The sequence below is a fragment of the Colletotrichum truncatum genome (assembly GCF_014235925.2).
Source record: "Colletotrichum truncatum strain CMES1059 chromosome Unknown Contig_0008, whole genome shotgun sequence".
NCBI classification, from domain to species: Eukaryota; Fungi; Ascomycota; class Sordariomycetes; order Glomerellales; family Glomerellaceae; genus Colletotrichum; species Colletotrichum truncatum.
In genome coordinates, this window is record NW_027222405.1 from 1 (window position 1) to 15,357 (window position 15,357).

At 50.4% G+C, this 15,357-nt stretch overlaps 7 protein-coding genes across 7 annotated transcripts; 4 read left to right on the top strand and 3 right to left on the bottom strand.

Annotated features, from left to right (window-relative positions):
• Positions 1-1,045: 1,045 nt before the first annotated feature.
• On the bottom strand, positions 1,046-2,155 carry CTRU02_211474 (uncharacterized protein; the record flags this gene model as incomplete). The annotated part of the gene is made up of 2 exons (XM_070205637.1): positions 1,046-1,695; positions 2,137-2,155. 2 exons carry the CDS (start codon positions 2,153-2,155, stop codon positions 1,046-1,048), a joined length of 669 nt encoding a protein of 222 aa, XP_070060450.1.
• Positions 2,156-2,766: 611 nt separating this feature from the next.
• CTRU02_211475 (uncharacterized protein) lies at positions 2,767-3,373 on the top strand (the record flags this gene model as incomplete). Its single annotated transcript, XM_036734093.1, has 3 exons — positions 2,767-2,908; positions 2,994-3,169; positions 3,236-3,373. The coding sequence occupies 3 exons, from the start codon at positions 2,767-2,769 to the stop codon at positions 3,371-3,373; spliced, it is 456 nt and encodes a 151-aa protein (XP_036574188.1).
• Positions 3,374-4,365: 992 nt separating this feature from the next.
• On the top strand, positions 4,366-4,831 carry CTRU02_211476 (uncharacterized protein; the record flags this gene model as incomplete). Its single annotated transcript, XM_036734092.2, has 2 exons — positions 4,366-4,599; positions 4,655-4,831. 2 exons carry the CDS (start codon positions 4,366-4,368, stop codon positions 4,829-4,831), a joined length of 411 nt encoding a protein of 136 aa, XP_036574187.2.
• A 2,887-nt stretch (positions 4,832-7,718) lies between these two features.
• Positions 7,719-8,245, bottom strand: CTRU02_211477 (uncharacterized protein; the record flags this gene model as incomplete). The annotated part of the gene is made up of 2 exons (XM_036734091.2): positions 7,719-7,947; positions 8,211-8,245. The coding sequence occupies 2 exons, from the start codon at positions 8,243-8,245 to the stop codon at positions 7,719-7,721; spliced, it is 264 nt and encodes an 87-aa protein (XP_036574186.2).
• A 1,179-nt stretch (positions 8,246-9,424) lies between these two features.
• Positions 9,425-10,312, top strand: CTRU02_211478 (gag protein; the record flags this gene model as incomplete). The annotated part of the gene is made up of 1 exon (XM_036734090.1): positions 9,425-10,312. One exon carries the CDS (start codon positions 9,425-9,427, stop codon positions 10,310-10,312), a length of 888 nt encoding a protein of 295 aa, XP_036574185.1.
• Positions 10,313-13,531: 3,219 nt separating this feature from the next.
• On the bottom strand, positions 13,532-14,252 carry CTRU02_211479 (signal sequence receptor alpha subunit; the record flags this gene model as incomplete). The annotated part of the gene is made up of 2 exons (XM_036734088.1): positions 13,532-14,066; positions 14,191-14,252. The coding sequence occupies 2 exons, from the start codon at positions 14,250-14,252 to the stop codon at positions 13,532-13,534; spliced, it is 597 nt and encodes a 198-aa protein (XP_036574183.1).
• A 298-nt stretch (positions 14,253-14,550) lies between these two features.
• CTRU02_211480 (uncharacterized protein) lies at positions 14,551-14,727 on the top strand (the record flags this gene model as incomplete). Its single annotated transcript, XM_070205638.1, has 1 exon — positions 14,551-14,727. One exon carries the CDS (start codon positions 14,551-14,553, stop codon positions 14,725-14,727), a length of 177 nt encoding a protein of 58 aa, XP_070060451.1.
• Between the last annotated feature and the right edge of the window lie 630 nt (positions 14,728-15,357).

A 15,357-nucleotide genomic window follows, 5' to 3' on the forward strand; every position in this document is an offset into this window, starting at 1 on the left:
AAACATATCCACACGGCTGGCACCGTAATCCATCATGCCTCGGCGGTGTGATATATGGAACCGGCTCGTCTGTGGGTTGTGGGTAACGCAATGACTTTAACTCGGCTTGGCTTTTAATGATATCGGGTAAACTTGAAACGGCATGTATGATTTTGGCCCGGTCGGTAATGGAAATGATCGAATGGCGGGTCTTTAAATGGGTTGCGACCTCGTTACTAACGACGGCAAACTTGCACGTTGTACATATGACGACTGGATACTCTGGCTTGTAAACAAATGGCTTGATGGCTTGCTCCATGGTTAATAAACGTGGGGTTGTTTTACTGCTTGGTCTGGTTGCTAATAATAATATTCTGTCTTTTTATTTCTGAACTATATGGGGGTTCTATACTACTCTAAATACTTTTTTTTTGTCCTATCCTACCTTACCTTGTTTTCCTCCTTCTCCTTTTTTTTTCCTTTCTTTCTTTTTTCCTTTTTTTTTTTTTTTTTTTTTTTTTTCCCTACTTGCTTTTCCTTCTCGCATTTACTCCTCCCATCTCCTGGGTCACATCGGTTGCGTTGGTCGTCCCTACGATTCGATAATGCGCGGGCGTAACCCTGGGGTTAACCTGGCCCGTGCATACCTTCAACCAACCACATCATAACCCATACTAAACTTCAAACCTTGAATTTCTTCCTCTCTATTGGGTTTACGGGGATATAAACCTGAAAAAAATAATCTATACGAATGGCGCTTTTCGTGCATGTCGGTTTTACGGGTTTTATGGAACAAAACGTCAACCAAACGTACTCGGCAAATATTCTACGCAAACTACCCCCTGTCTTTGGCGTCTCCACTATTTTTTGTATGGGCTTTTCAACGAAAACTAGTAGTTTGCGTCGTGGACTGTATGTTAGTAGTTTGCGTCGTGGACTGTATGTTAGCCTTCCACTTCTCTCCTGAGGGGCTTTCAACCCAAACACCGACTTCACCCTCTTCCTCGTGCATCACCTGTAGTCTTATAGTTAGCATTCTGTTCTATAGCCCCAGCAGAAAGACGGGCTAGCTTAGGCCTACATTCGCATATGCGTTTACAACTTTGTCAACGTAAGCAGCAGCCGACTTGCTAACTTCCATGATTAATGCTCTGGGGACTCGCAAATGGCCCGCGGCAAAAGAATCCTCGAGGAAGTGGTCGGCAAACCCGTTGATAGCCAGGGCCTTCTGGAATTGCCCTTTACTGGCCCATTCTAGAGCAAGCGTATGACCGGTATTGTATGCAATGCGCGCCTCGGCACCGAAATGGTCTACGTTCGTTTCTAGAAGCCGCATGAATTGGGCGCCGTTCGGCCCCCACCTAGGATCCTTAGAGATGGTATCTAGATGTCGAATATCCAGTGGGGTCTTCTCGTATACTACTGCGAGCTCATGAGCAGTACCACCAGTGGGAGATCGTAAAACGCTGTCCGCTTGGTCGTTCACAAGCTTCAGCTCCGACCGCAGAGCTTCGGCTTTGAGTTTACCACCAGGAGCAACCCCGAGCAGGTCGAACCAGCGTTGAAACCTGGCTTTTCTCTCGGTCACACTGCTCTCTGAGGATATGGGTTCTTCGAAGCCGAAATAGTCGCCAGCGAATCCGTTAATCTCCCCATAGGTAAGAACAAGTCCATTCTCGAGCGTGAGAGCTGGTGCATCCGCTACGGCTGAGCCGGCTGGATTGTGTTCGTTAGTAGGGAGTTTGGTTATGTCCCCTAAGAATCGATGCTCGGCAAAGTACATTTTCGTAGTGTAATACGGAAGTAAAATAATCTTAAGATGAAATTGTCTGTAGTCAACTAGTAAAAACAATGCTCAGGTTGGGCGCTGGGGGTTTCCTATTTGAAAGTTAGAACCTGGCATGCATAGGAGGCCAGGGCATATCGACAATTGTGCTAGTGTGTCTCTTGAGTATGAGGCTGCCTGATGATTTCTTCCATTGCATAAAATATGTTCAGTAGCTCTTACTACTTTCGCCGTAACTAGGCCAATAGGATATAATATAGGTAGAACTACTCAAACGAATATTAACCTTGCTATCCGACTTGAGGCTGCCTGAGCAACTTGGCTTGCTTGCTTCCGGGAAGCTAATGCCCTTGTAGTTGTTGTTTACTCACCTTCGCATGCAACCCGCATTCATGAATGTGACGGAACCATTCGCATCGTGGTTAGCTAAGTATTGGAATGAGATAGCATATATATGCGATCGAGTGTCTGTGGTTGCTGGTATGGAGCTGAAGACCCCCGTACTTGGTAACCTCGTCGCTAGTGGGGAGCTGAAGTTTTCTATTCCTAGTACTACTGCTGCCTCGCTGAGCAGTTCTATTGGTCCGGAAACCAGTGCTGCGGCTAGCTGAAGACCAGATCTTGTAGGCGTGTGGGGAGCTGCATCCTGCAAACGGCCTAGCGCTTGATTACTAGATTAGGAAAGTCGATCATGAATCAACGGCAACACAGCATATGACCTCCCCCATGGTGCTATGAGTGCTGTAATTATTATGTAGCAACTTATGATACGGATTATGTTTATTATGTCTTAGGCGGTGGTATCTAGGGCCCCTCTAGTTATGATGACATACTTGAGAGAGAGGGAAAAAAAAATTATAAATATCCTGTTTCCTACTTGGTAAACTGGCATCTGTTTCCAACCGGCAAGCCTTTATCTATCATAATACTACTCCGCTACCTTACCAGACTTTTAAACAACTTTAACCTTTACTTTAATACTTCTTAAAACAACCTTCAAAATGGGTATTGTTGAGAAGAATAATAAGATCTTCGTCCGCGCCGGCGATCTTACGACGAATGAGATCACTATTGAGTGGCAGCAGATGTTCAAACAGAAGAAGGAACAGTACTACTCTGTCCCCTTTTTCAACAAGGATAAGGGTATGACTTCTCTTATAGGATAATACTAGTTCCTCATGTCTGGTATTCTCTTCTGCAGGGGATATGGGGCTAACTTCAACCATAGGAGACGAGGAGAGCGTCCTCTTTATCCAGAAGGACTGGCTAGATAAGCTTAAGGAGAAGAAGACGGCTGGTGAAGACTTCACCTTTGTTGTCGACGAAACTTTCCAGTACGGCCAGGATAAAGAAAAGACTCAGCGTTGGCTGGTATTCCACGATAAGAACAGAACGCCTTACCAGGTAAGTTGTTACGTAGTATAACTTAGTAAGGTAGTTTGATTAAGAAGAGCTAACCTTATCTTATAGTGGCGATTCGTTGCAAGTATTAAACAGAAACTTGGTAGTGCACTTGCTGGTTTTGCTGGCGGAATCTTTAACAAGTATCTGCCAATTGATATTGGCAATATTGGGGCTTACTTTGGTGACCCACTCCGCAACTTTTGAGGAACCTGCGCCTACAGAGCAGGAGAACGTACTTTATTAGTTGCGTAAACGCGGATATGTGCTGTTTGTTATTATATCCTAAGCGGCTTGGGACCTAATAGAAATAATAACCTACTTGAGTAAATAAATTATTGCCTTGATTTAGTATTCGGTGTTATACTTATTACCTGCCTTTGCTATTACTCCTTTCGTATTGTCTACCTATCTGTCTATCGGTGGGCCCGATCGGGGTGGAATACTGGACCCTGGCCCACGATCTGGAAAGAACGGAAAATCCAGATCTTGAATGAGCCAATCTTGTATGAGAGCCCGGACCACCTGCAACCGTTTATATAGCCGATTCTGTCTGAATCAGACGGAATCGGGGTGGAATGATAGTAAGGGTTTAGTAGGAACCGCAACGCTTTACGGGACGGAATACTTGAGTAGTAGTAGTATTTCAGCTAGCCACTATACCTTCGATGCTTCGGCTTCCCTACTGTTTTTGTCTCTATTACCCTAGTAGTTGCTGCATGCATAGAGCTAAGAAAGCTAGCAAATAAAGTCAGCTATCCACTAAAAACCGTAGGTGATTTTAATTCGAAGAAGCTCTGCCTCTTAACCAGCCACTAACTAAATAAGTAATTCAAAAGTAGAAATCAACTATACTATTCTATACGCTTACTATGCACTTATACAAGTATAAAGAAGACCTGAGGCGGTTGATTTACGAATGCAACTGAAACACAGTCTTGTTACTAGCAAGTAGTTAGTATTGTCTGCTGGCGTAGCTTACAAATTCAATCAACTAGAGCGAATAAGGAGCTATTCGTCCAACTCTTGAAGTTATTATCGGCTTACTCATCTTATAATAAGCAAAGTATATAAGTATTCAATTGATATGCTACTCAAAAGTAATCTACCAACCCCCAAGCTCTATCTTATTAATGAACTAGAAAAAGATTAATACCTACTTTGTTACTTTATTATTTCGAAACTAATCATCTATCACTATGGGTCAAGTTGCTAGTGCTATTGCGAACGCGCTTGACAATAGCAAGGAAGAGGAAGCAAAGGCTAAAGAACAGCTTGAGCTTATGATGAAGCTTGCTGATGCCCGATTAGACACGTTTGAGGCAGGGCTGGAGAAGATGTTTCTGGACCATGAGTCCGCAATGAAGACGAGTGTTCCTGGAAAGAGAGCACTCCGATTTGAGCGTCATGTCCAAGTTGACGCTGAGAAGACAGTGAGTGGAGTTAACTCCTTATAAGGGATATCAAGCTAAACATATACTTCTATAGCCAGGCAAAGGGGTAGATGAAGCTGTGGATGCCTTCTTCGGCTCTTCTGATACTGGAAGTCGAGGCGTTCTCGATGGCTTCAAAGCTGTTGTTAAAACCGGTCTCTCAACCATTCTTGGCGACACCTCGGCTGGTGAGAGCTATGATAAGAAGTTTTTTGTTTGCGTTAAGCAGTAAGTCCTAGATCTATAGGTTGATATCTAATAGACTAGCTGACTAGCCATAGCAACGCAATCATTCGCGTCGATATATATACTTATAAGTATAACTTTAGTAACTCGGGTGTAATCTCAACCCATAAGAATATCCTAGCTTATATTCTTTGTATCTCTGTTGTAGATCACAGGGATGTCACGGTTGATGAACTCATCTACCTTGCTTCTGAGTTTACTGGAGATGGAACAATCGGGCCTGACAGCGGCTTTGATAAATACTTGGAGATGATTATGAAGACTTGGAATGCGCTTAAAGCTATTGATCCACTTCCGGTGGTAGGAAGACAACAAATCGATTACCCGTCTCTGGCAGTTCGGACTGCAGCTGCTAACTAGTAACTACGTATAGCCTCTGTTTTACTAGCAGCTATACTCATCCGTAGTACATATGGAGAACTGATTACCTTTCCCTTCTTTTCCTATTATTTCTTACTACTTTATGCCTCCTATATTATCTTAGATCTCGACCTGGACCTGGACCCGGACCCCGGGACCGCTGCTAGCCTGTCTGCTTCCCGTCCGATAATACTCCTCATCTGCTGCTGCTCACTGCCGCTCCTGTAAACCCTTCCGTACATAGCGACTGTGAGGGCCTACACCTCTGGCAGTATGCGTAACCCTAACCCAAAGTTTCAAGCGCTTGATTAATAGACATCGCGCCTGAGTCCTCTTGCTCTACTTCTTTAGGCTCTTTTCGGGTGAAGTTGGTAGTTGGCTTTGGGTAGGCCGATTCTGTCCGAGTCGGGATGGATTAAATAGTTAAGCTACCTTGTGTTCTCGCAAACCTTGACTGCGACGGACTATATTTGTTGGGATCCTGCTGGGCTTGCTATCTGGTGATTGATGCGAAAACGTGGAATCCCTTGCTTGCTGCCGACTGGGGCTTCACGAATACTCCCGTAGCTGCCGACGCAACCTCCCGCAGGCTAAGTAGCCCCGACTTGCGTAGCGATCGGACGGGCTATAGAGGCCCAAGAATACGGCGTGGCCGCCGGGATCCCCTCCAGCATTGTGCCCCGCGTCGGTGGCCGGCGTGCGGCGCGCGCACGTGGGGAAAAGCACCGCCATTCCGGAGCAAAAAAAAAAAGGCCATCGTAGCAAAAATGACCGACCACACCGGGACTTGAACCCGGGTCTTCTCCTTAGTTAGAGGAGTGCTCTGCCTACCAAGCTACGTGGCCTTCCGTCGTTGTTGAGAGAATCCGAAATAACCTTGAACTTAAAGGCAGGCGAGAGGATGCGGTTAGCCCGTGACGTGTGGAAGGGAGGCTTCGGTCCTCTTCTAGTCACGCGGGCCGCGCGGCTGCCCGGGTGGCTGGGCGGGCTGCTTTGTAGCCCCGTATTCTAACCGATGTGATATACCCGGTAATTCGGAGCCGACCGTATGCTCTGATATACTATAGTCTCTAGTTGGTAGGCTCTTTAAATGGGATTTGCTTAATGAAGCGCTGGGTTCTATATAATATCTCTCTAGTTATCTTCCTCAAATTCCTACCTGACCTGTTCTACCTCGTTATCTAGGGGGATATCTCGATGACTAAATAACCCCCGTTATCGCCCTTGTTGTCGTCCTTGTTGTCGCCCTTGCTATCGTCCTCGTTGCCGTCCTCGTTGTCGCCCTTGTATTCAATATCTCTTCAGCCATCTTCCTCGACTTCCTGCTCGACCTGTTCTACCTCGTTATCCAGGGGGATATCCCGATGCCCAAATCGTTCCAGCATTTCCTTCTTTAACATGTCTACTCTTGACTTGCGTGGTTCAAGGCCATCCAATGTGACATTCTTCTCCCACGACCAGATTTTGAATTGGATTCCTATAAGTCTCCCTAGTCGAGAGACGAATGGAACGTACTTGCCTAAAGAACCCTAGTTATCGCCCCCGTTATCGCCCTCGTTATCGTCCTTGTTATCGTCCTTGGTATCGCCCTCGTTGTCGCCCTCGTATACAATGCGTGGTTCAAGGCCACCCAACATACTATTCTTCTCCCACGACCAGATTTTGAATTAAATCCCCGTGAGTCTCCCTAGTCGAGGGACGCCACAAGGCCCTCAAGAAAGGGGGAGATCTCGATGCCTGAATAACCCCTGTTATTACCCTCGTTATCGTCCTTGTTGTCGCCCTTGTTGTCGCCCTCGTATACAATGCGTGGTTTAAGACCATCCAGTATGACATTCTTCTCCTATGAAGAGAGTTTGAATTGGATCCCCGTGAGTCTCCCCAATTCATGGACGCCACAAGGTCCTCGAGTGAGGTGGATCTCGTACTGAGGCCTGCAGCCCCGCTCTGCGAGGTAGGGACGCTACAAGGTCCTCGAGGACGGGGGATATCTCGATATCAAAATCGTTCCAGCATTTCCTTCTTTGAGATGTCTACTCTCGACTTGCGTGGTTCAAGGCCATGTATTATGACATTCTTCTCCCACGACGATGATTTGAATTAGATCCCAGTGAGTCTCCCTAGTCGAGAGACGAACGGGACACACTTGCCTAAATAACCCCCGTTATCGCCCCCGTTGTCGTCCTCGTTATCGCCCTTCTTGTCGCCCTCGTATACAATGCGTGGTTCAAGACCATGCAATATAACATTCTTCTCCCACGACGAGGGTTTGAATTGGATCCCCGTGAGTCTCCCCAGTTGAGGGACGCTACAAGGTCCTCGAGTGAGGTGGATCTCGTACTGAGGCCTGCAGCCCCGCTCTGCGAGGTAGGGACGCCACAAGGCCCTTGACTAGGGGGGATAGCTCGATACCTAAATCGTTCCAGCATTTCCTTCTTTGATATGTCTACTCTTGACTTGCGTGGTTCAAGGCCATCTAATACGACATTCTTCTCCCACGACTAGATTTTGAATTAGACTCCCGTGAGTCTCCCTAGTTGAGAGACGAACGGGAGGTAATTGCCTAAATAACCCCCGTTTTTGCCCTCGTTGTCGTCCTTGTTGTCGTCCTTGTTGTCGCCCTCGTTGTCGCCCTCGTTGTCGCCCTCGTTGTTGCCCTCGTTGTTGCCCTCGTTGTTGCCCTCGTTGTTGCCCTCGTTGTTGCCCTCGTTGTTGCCCTCGTATACAATGCGTGGTTCAAGACTATGCAATATAACATTCTTCTCCTACGACGAGAGTTTGAATTGAATCCCCGTGAGTCTCCCTAGTCGAGGGACGCTATAAGGTCCTCGGGTGAGATGGATCTCGTACTGAGGCCTGCGGCCCTACTCTGTGAAGCACGTCCTCAGACGCTTGAGCTCCTCGATCGTGATATTATTGGCTTGAATCCCTGGCTTCTTTAGGTAAATAAAGACAATATGCGTTGCGATCGTCTTTTCAACGTGCCCGGCTGCCTATATACTGACTTATTCCGGTGTAGCAGACCGACTACACCCGTCATACAAAGTTCCTATGTCGATGTTGAGAATCCTCGCAATCTCTTTCACCCGGCTAATCTATTTAGCATCGTATAGCAAGCCTCGGCGGTCAGCGTCTCCGAGGGGCTTGAAAGATATACTACTAGCCGCAACTTTCAGAACATATAATTAGCCTTTGTAATCCCTAGTACTTAACAAACCATAGGTCTTTAGAGGGAGTATTATTTTATTCGTTACTCGAGGTTTACCTAGCGTATACGTAGCAGATACTACCGACTAAGGGAGCTTAGTAGTTGGTCTATCATGTAACTCAGAAATAAACAAGTCTATCTAGCGTATATACTATAGATATAGTCGATTAAAGAACTCAATGTTTAGTCCTTTATTAATAACCCTAAGTAATATATCCTTATTATTATTTAGATTATATCTACTAAACCCTAGACGCCTAGGTAAGCTCGAAACTAGTGTATAGCTACTATAACTATTCTGATTCGTTTTCCATCATAGCACGTGCAATATTCCTGCCTTCTTCCCGGTCCTCCTCGTTATGGATCTTAAGCCCATAGGTTAGAAGAAACTCATACTCCCCAGCAAAGTGTTTCTGTCAGATTGAGCGCGCTACGCGAGGCTTCGGCAACGCTCGGCAGAACACTATTTCCGAGCGCCGAGCCCCGGGTCAGGGGGTGGCATACCCCCTTCCCTACGCGCCCCTGAAGGGCCCTTAGACAGTTACACACATAACGGAATATACATCGTTCTGAACCCTCAATTCGACAATTAACAGTCTGATACGTGCTGCGTTTACGTTAAACGCCGCCAGCCATCTATTCTACGCATACGAAAGCCCTTTCTACGCGCCCAATTGAACCCCTATCGTCGAAATGTCCTCCTCAAGCGCGAAAATCACCCTGAATACCCCTGCCGACTGGATCCTATGGATCGACCAGCTGCAGTCGAAGGCCAAGTCCTACGACCTCTGGCGATATATCGATCCCCAGCGCCCAGGCGCCTTAAACACGGGACAAACGCGTCTCGAGCGGCGGATGGAGCGGCCGAAGCGCCCCGAAATATACGATCACCCCAAGACCGGCAAAGCCGAAGTGCTAAACGAAGACGCCGACTACGAAACGCGCGCACAAGCGCTGGAGGAGCTCTCGGCAGCCAATCTCGCCCTGTATAAGGAACGTCGGTCTGAATATATGGAGCGCTCCAAGACCCATGAAGCGTTCCTGAAAGGGATTCGCGTGCTCGAAGACTGGGTCCGAGATACAGTCAGCACCTCTCTCCTCAAGAGCTGCTGTACCGCGGACCGCGCACTGGACCGCTGGGTCTACGCGTTGAAGGAACGCGTAGGGATAACCACTCGTGAGAGACGCACCGCCGCGAGCGAAGCATATAAGAGAGCGCTCCAGATACCGGAGCGGAAGCGACTCGCAACGAAGAAAGAGCTGGAAGAGTGGCTTACGAAGTGGGAAGAATCAATCCACGAAGCAGCAGCGGCGGGCGTCCCGGGTACCGAGCTCCCCAGTATATGGTTCCCGGAATTCACCTACGCCGTGAGCCACAGCTACGCCGATACATGGATCTTCTCATACCAGACCGTCAAGGACGAACGCGTCGAAAGCGAGAAACTGAGCGTTGGAGAAGTCCTGTCAGACGCGCGGCGGTTCCTACAAACAACCTCTCAACACAACCCGAAGAAGCAGGCCGGACGCGGAGCGTTTGGTCCTACCACAGAAGCCACTTCAAGAAACGAAGAGGAAGGGGAACGAACTTCCCCCGCGCGCCTAACGGTACCAATGAGAAGCAGCCGGGGATCTCGAGGAAACACGCGCTCCAGAGGAGGAGCTCGCAGAGACCGGTCGCGGAAGAGAAGCGATGGGGAGAGCGAGGGCAACCGGCTGTGCCCTGCGTGCCTGAAACCTCACCCGCTCTCGAAGTGCTGGCTCGTCAACGAACGGGAGCGCCCTGAGTGGTACGAGCCGAGTAGAGAGCTTCTCGCGAACCTCGACGAGCGGATGAGAAAAGACGAAACGCTCGCAAACCGTGTCAGGAAGGTGAGAGAACCAGCGAAAGAAGAACACTGACTATATGGCCGAAGCAAGGGGACCGTCCCGAGTGCCTTCCACACCGCTCCGGAGACATACGAGCTCTTCAGATCGGCGATCCTGGACTCTGGATCAACGATCCATGTATTCAACGACCCCTCGTGGTTCACCACACTGTCAGGAAAGCGCAACAGGCGCCAGAAACTCGCTCCGCGTGCCTGGATAGGCTACCTAGTCGGCTACACATCAAGCAACTCGTTCCGGATATGGAATCCCCTGCGTAGTGAAGTATTTACCACGCGCGATGTGGTGTTTAACGAGAAATGCCACTTCGACGGCAACGTCAGGTCCCTAGTGGAAGAAATCAACCACCTCGACCTGCAGGCGATTCAGCAGCGCATAGAGGAGCTGATCAGACAGACCACGGGCTCAGAAAACTATATACAAAGCGCTGACGAAGAAGCAGAAGAAGTCTCAGAGCACGCCGATCCCGGTGAGCCTGCCCTGGAAGCAGCAGAAGCGCTCGGGCACCATAACGCTGAAGCGGACGCGCCTAAGCAAGTGGAAGGGCAATACACGGGAGCGCGGTTTGAGCCCTTTCCGACGCCGGAGGCGTCGCCTCCCACATCCTTTCTCGCGGTGCTCACCGAGCTCGACGTGAGGGGGTGGGGAGAAGAGCATACGCGGGATATCCCCGCTACGAAGCCCATCTATAAGAAGGTCACACCACGGACGTCGTACAAAGCCGCTTTTCTAGCTGGAACGACGCTTCACAAACAAAACCCTAGACGTCAAGACGGCCCACGAAGGGATCGCGTTGTGCCTGGCCAGCCGCGCGCCCCTGAGAGGGTTTCCGAGGCAACCTTCACCGTGAAATCCGGGAATGACGGCGCGGATGAAGGCCCTTTGGAAGACCAAGTTACAGGTCAGCAAGAGGCAAGTGAATCCCAGGAAGGTTGCTCCGTGGTAGAAGCGTTTGAGACAAGTGAGCCCAGCTCCCACAGAGACCGGAGCCAGACGCTCGCAGAAGAGACGAAGGATCTCAGAGCGCGCGGTAACCGGGATGTGGTGACTGCGTTGGCGCCGACCGAGCTCCGCTCCCGCGTGGAAGCGCAAGGCCGAAAGAAAGGCGCCTACTGGAGGGATCTGGCCCCTTTGCCAACGTCTCACGATCAGTTGCAACGTCACCCTTTCCGGGAGGAGTTCCTGCGCGCTGAAAGAAGCCACCTAGACGGGCACAAGGAGTCCCGCTCGTGGGAAGAGGTCGCAAGAAGCGCCTCGCGCGGCTACCAGGTCCTCGGATGCCACTGGGTATACACTTACAAGCTTGATAAGCACGGGCGATTAGCCAAATTCAAGGCACGCCTGGTTATTCGAGGAGACCAGCAAGCAAGAGACGCGCGGGAGACGTACGCCGCGACGCTCGCAGGTATGTCGTTCCGAGTTCTGATGGCCGTTGCCGCGCGCTTTGACCTAGAATTACTACAATACGATGCGGTAAACGCCTTCGTCCACGCGGATCTAGACGAGACCGTCTATATAGAGCTTCCGCCGGGCTACCGCGTTCCAGGAAGAATCCTGCGATTGAGAAAGGCGCTATACGGCCTACGACGTTCCCCTCTCCTGTGGCAACGCCACTTAGAAAAGGGACTCGTAGAACGTGGATTCGAACGCGTGGCAGGCGAGAATTGCTGCTGGCAAAAAGGCGAAGTCATGTTCTTCTTCTACGTGGACGACTGCGTACTGGCGTTTCCCCGCGCGCGCAAGGAGGCAGCGCTGCGGGAGGTCTCTGAGCTACAGAAGCGCTACCACTTCGAAGGAGGCGGAGACCTCCAGTGGTTTTTAGGAATCGAGGTCATACGAGACCGAGCCACACGCCGATTATGGCTCTCGCAGGCAGTTTACGCCGAGAAGGTGAGGCGGCTGCTTCCACCCACAGCTAACGCGTTAGAAGACGGTTCTGAAGCGCGCTCGTACACTCCTATGGTCCTGGAGGAGCTTCTACCCTACGAAGGAGAGGCCAGCGCGTGGGAAGTCAACCAGTACCAGAAGAAGGTCGGGACTCTCCTATACGCCGCAATAATGACGAGACCCGACGTCGCGTTCGCGGCAAGCCGTCTCGCGCGCTTCAACCAGAATCCCGGGCCGAAACACCAACGCGCAGCGGACAGAGCGCTCGCCTACCTCTATTCCACCCGCTACCTCTGCCTCGAATACGGCTGCGAACCCGGCAGCGAGGAAGACACGCTTATCGTGGCGTCAGATGCCAGCTTCGCAGACAACTCCCTGGATCGGAAGAGCTCTCAGGCGCTCGCTATGAAGCTATTCGGCGGGCTCGTTGCGTGGCGCGCTAACAAACAGGCCACGGTCACCACATCTACGACGGAAGCTGAGCTGCTATCCCTCTCGCAAGCAGCAAAGGAAGCGCTATTTGCAAGCCGCCTGATCTCCGCGCTAAACGTACACCTTCCAACAGAAGAAGCGCCGGAAGCGACGTTTCCCGCAGAAAAGCGCAGCGTACCCACGATTCAGATCCAATGCGACAACTTACAGACCGTTCGACTGGGGACAACGGATCTAGTGACCCTTCAGACGCGCTTACGGCACGTGGATATTCACAACTACTGGCTACGACAAGAGGTCGCAGCGAAGCGCGTATCCGTGGCATACACACCGTCGTCAGAGCTTATGGCAGACGGTCTGACGAAGAGTCTCGCGCTCCCACAGTTCCGCGAGTTCCGGAAGCAGGTCCGTATGAGCGAACAGGCAGAGCTCCTGAAGCGGAATCGGAGACGCGAATTAGAAGAAGACGAAGAAGCGTGGGCCAAGAGAGCCGCGCAGGAAGACGTCTGGGCGGTCGAAGACCACGAGAAGCGCGCTCCGAGTGCCACGGGAAGCTCGTGACTTGCTGTGGTACGCGAGTTGTACGTATAAAACGTCCTCTTAGCAGAAGGAGAGGAGACAGCGCAGTAGAAAGCCTACCAGCCGAGGGATGAGCGAAAGAAGAGCTCTGAACGCAGTGTAATCTAAATACGAGGGGGAGAGGGCGACTCGAGGGCAGGGAAGCCCCGATTCGGCGCTCCCCTGAGGGGGTGTGTCAGATTGAGCGCGCTACGCGAGGCTTCGGCAACGCTCGGCAGAACACTATTTCCGAGCGCCGAGCCCCGGGTCAGGGGGTGGCATACCCCCTTCCCTACGCGCCCCTGAAGGGCCCTTAGACAGTTACACACATAACGGAATATACATCGTTCTGAACCCTCAATTCGACAGTTTCTTCAGCCATTGCTTCTCCTTCCTAGTATACCCGGCCTCTTGACTAACCCCGTCTGACTGTCGGAGGTGATCCTTGAAACGCTCCCTCTCGCTTTCTGGCCATGATACATTAATTACATAGTTAACATCCTCCTCTAGCGTAGAAGGCCCGTATTGTAGCCCGCTAGGGGGCTTTCGCAACTGAACAACAAAGAGCGTCTGTCCTGGGCGGGAGTAGACCACTGGGTGGCCGTCCGCCTGGTGGAGCGCATAACGGCCGAACCCGTCGCCACCTTTCCTACCTCCGATCAAGTTAAGCGGCAGCATGCCTCCGATGACGTTACAAATGCTGTCCGGTGTATGCAAGACGTTCTCAAGGCGGAGAGTAGACAGCATACTGAGCCCATCGGCCCTGGGAGGCTGTGCGATAGGCAGCTCAACGGTGCCGACCCCGTAGACACGAGGGCCCTCGCCGACGTAGTTATACGTTACGGATTCGAAAGGTATATACTCCGTAAACCAGGCGCGATTCTTACATGCACTTTCCGACGAGAAAAGAGATAGATAACGTTAGTAGGATGGTTTTGAGGAAGTAGATGTAAAATCTAGGAAGGATACAGGAGGGGGGCTAAACAAGGGATAACTACTAGGGAGGTATGACGTACTGGGCGTTTGAGCCGCTTGCAAATACCCAGGTAGGGCAGACCTGCTGCGGTAAAGAGGACATATTCCGTCTATATTACCTGAGGTTTTATGGTTTTTTGTCGGAGAGGTAGTGCTTCTTTGGTTTTGGTTTGACTTATCAAGTGCGTATAAAGTCTGCGCGGGGCGAGGGAAGGTTATTGACGAGTGGGGTTGATTATCGAGGGGTTGATTCGGCTCCCAATAGGTTCACGGGTACCCGTGCGTGTAAAATTTCACGGGTACCCGTGGAAATGACTAAGCAACTCTGATATAGGGCTCATGAGCCAATGAGAGGCACGGCCTGCATCAAACTTATCCGGAAAGTTTACGACTTTACTACGATGCACTCTTCGGGCTTACTACCAGCGTATAACGCCTCCTGCTCTGCCTTATCTTGCTCGACTCGTTTCCAGACTTCGCTCATACCTCTCTCACTGTTTTTAAAGGGGTTTTGTCCATCTTCCGCAATAATCAGCTCATCGACCCGTTTGTGTTCAGCCCTATCCCAGTCCAGATAAGCCATCATCTCCTCCTTCGTCCAATCCCTTGACCCGTGTGAGGTAGTGCAGCGTCCTTTCATCTGCTTATAGTCAAGACACCACTCATAACACTTTTTGTCATAACGTAGCGGAAGTCCCATTGCCCTTCGATACTCCTGGTTTGTTTTGACACTCCCACGAGGTTGAGCACCGTACCAGGCGCTTCTTGCTGCACAGTACCGTCCGTATATCGCCTGAGGTGAATCGTATCCTGGCAGCGAAGGTGAATGCGAATGCGCAAATGGTGATAATACCCGAGGTGGTGATATACTGGTCTCTACCACTATAGCAATAGTCGGTTGAACCAACTCTGGTACGTCCTGCACGGCGTTTGAAGGAGGTTCTTGTGTATCTGTCGTCGTCCCGGTAAATATCGCAGTTGATACTGTAGCTGGATCTGGAGTAGGTGTCGGTTCAGGCAATAAATGCGTGTATCGCAGAGGGCACGCCTTTGAAGTCATAGTATGGCCAACTGTATGACACCTACTGCATTTGCTTGGGGCCCGTAAAGCAACTTCAACAACTTCGAACCCGCTAGGCTCTCGTCTAGTGCTTGATTTGGGAATACTGGGATTCTCTAATTGCAACCTGGGCTCTATGCGCTGGCGA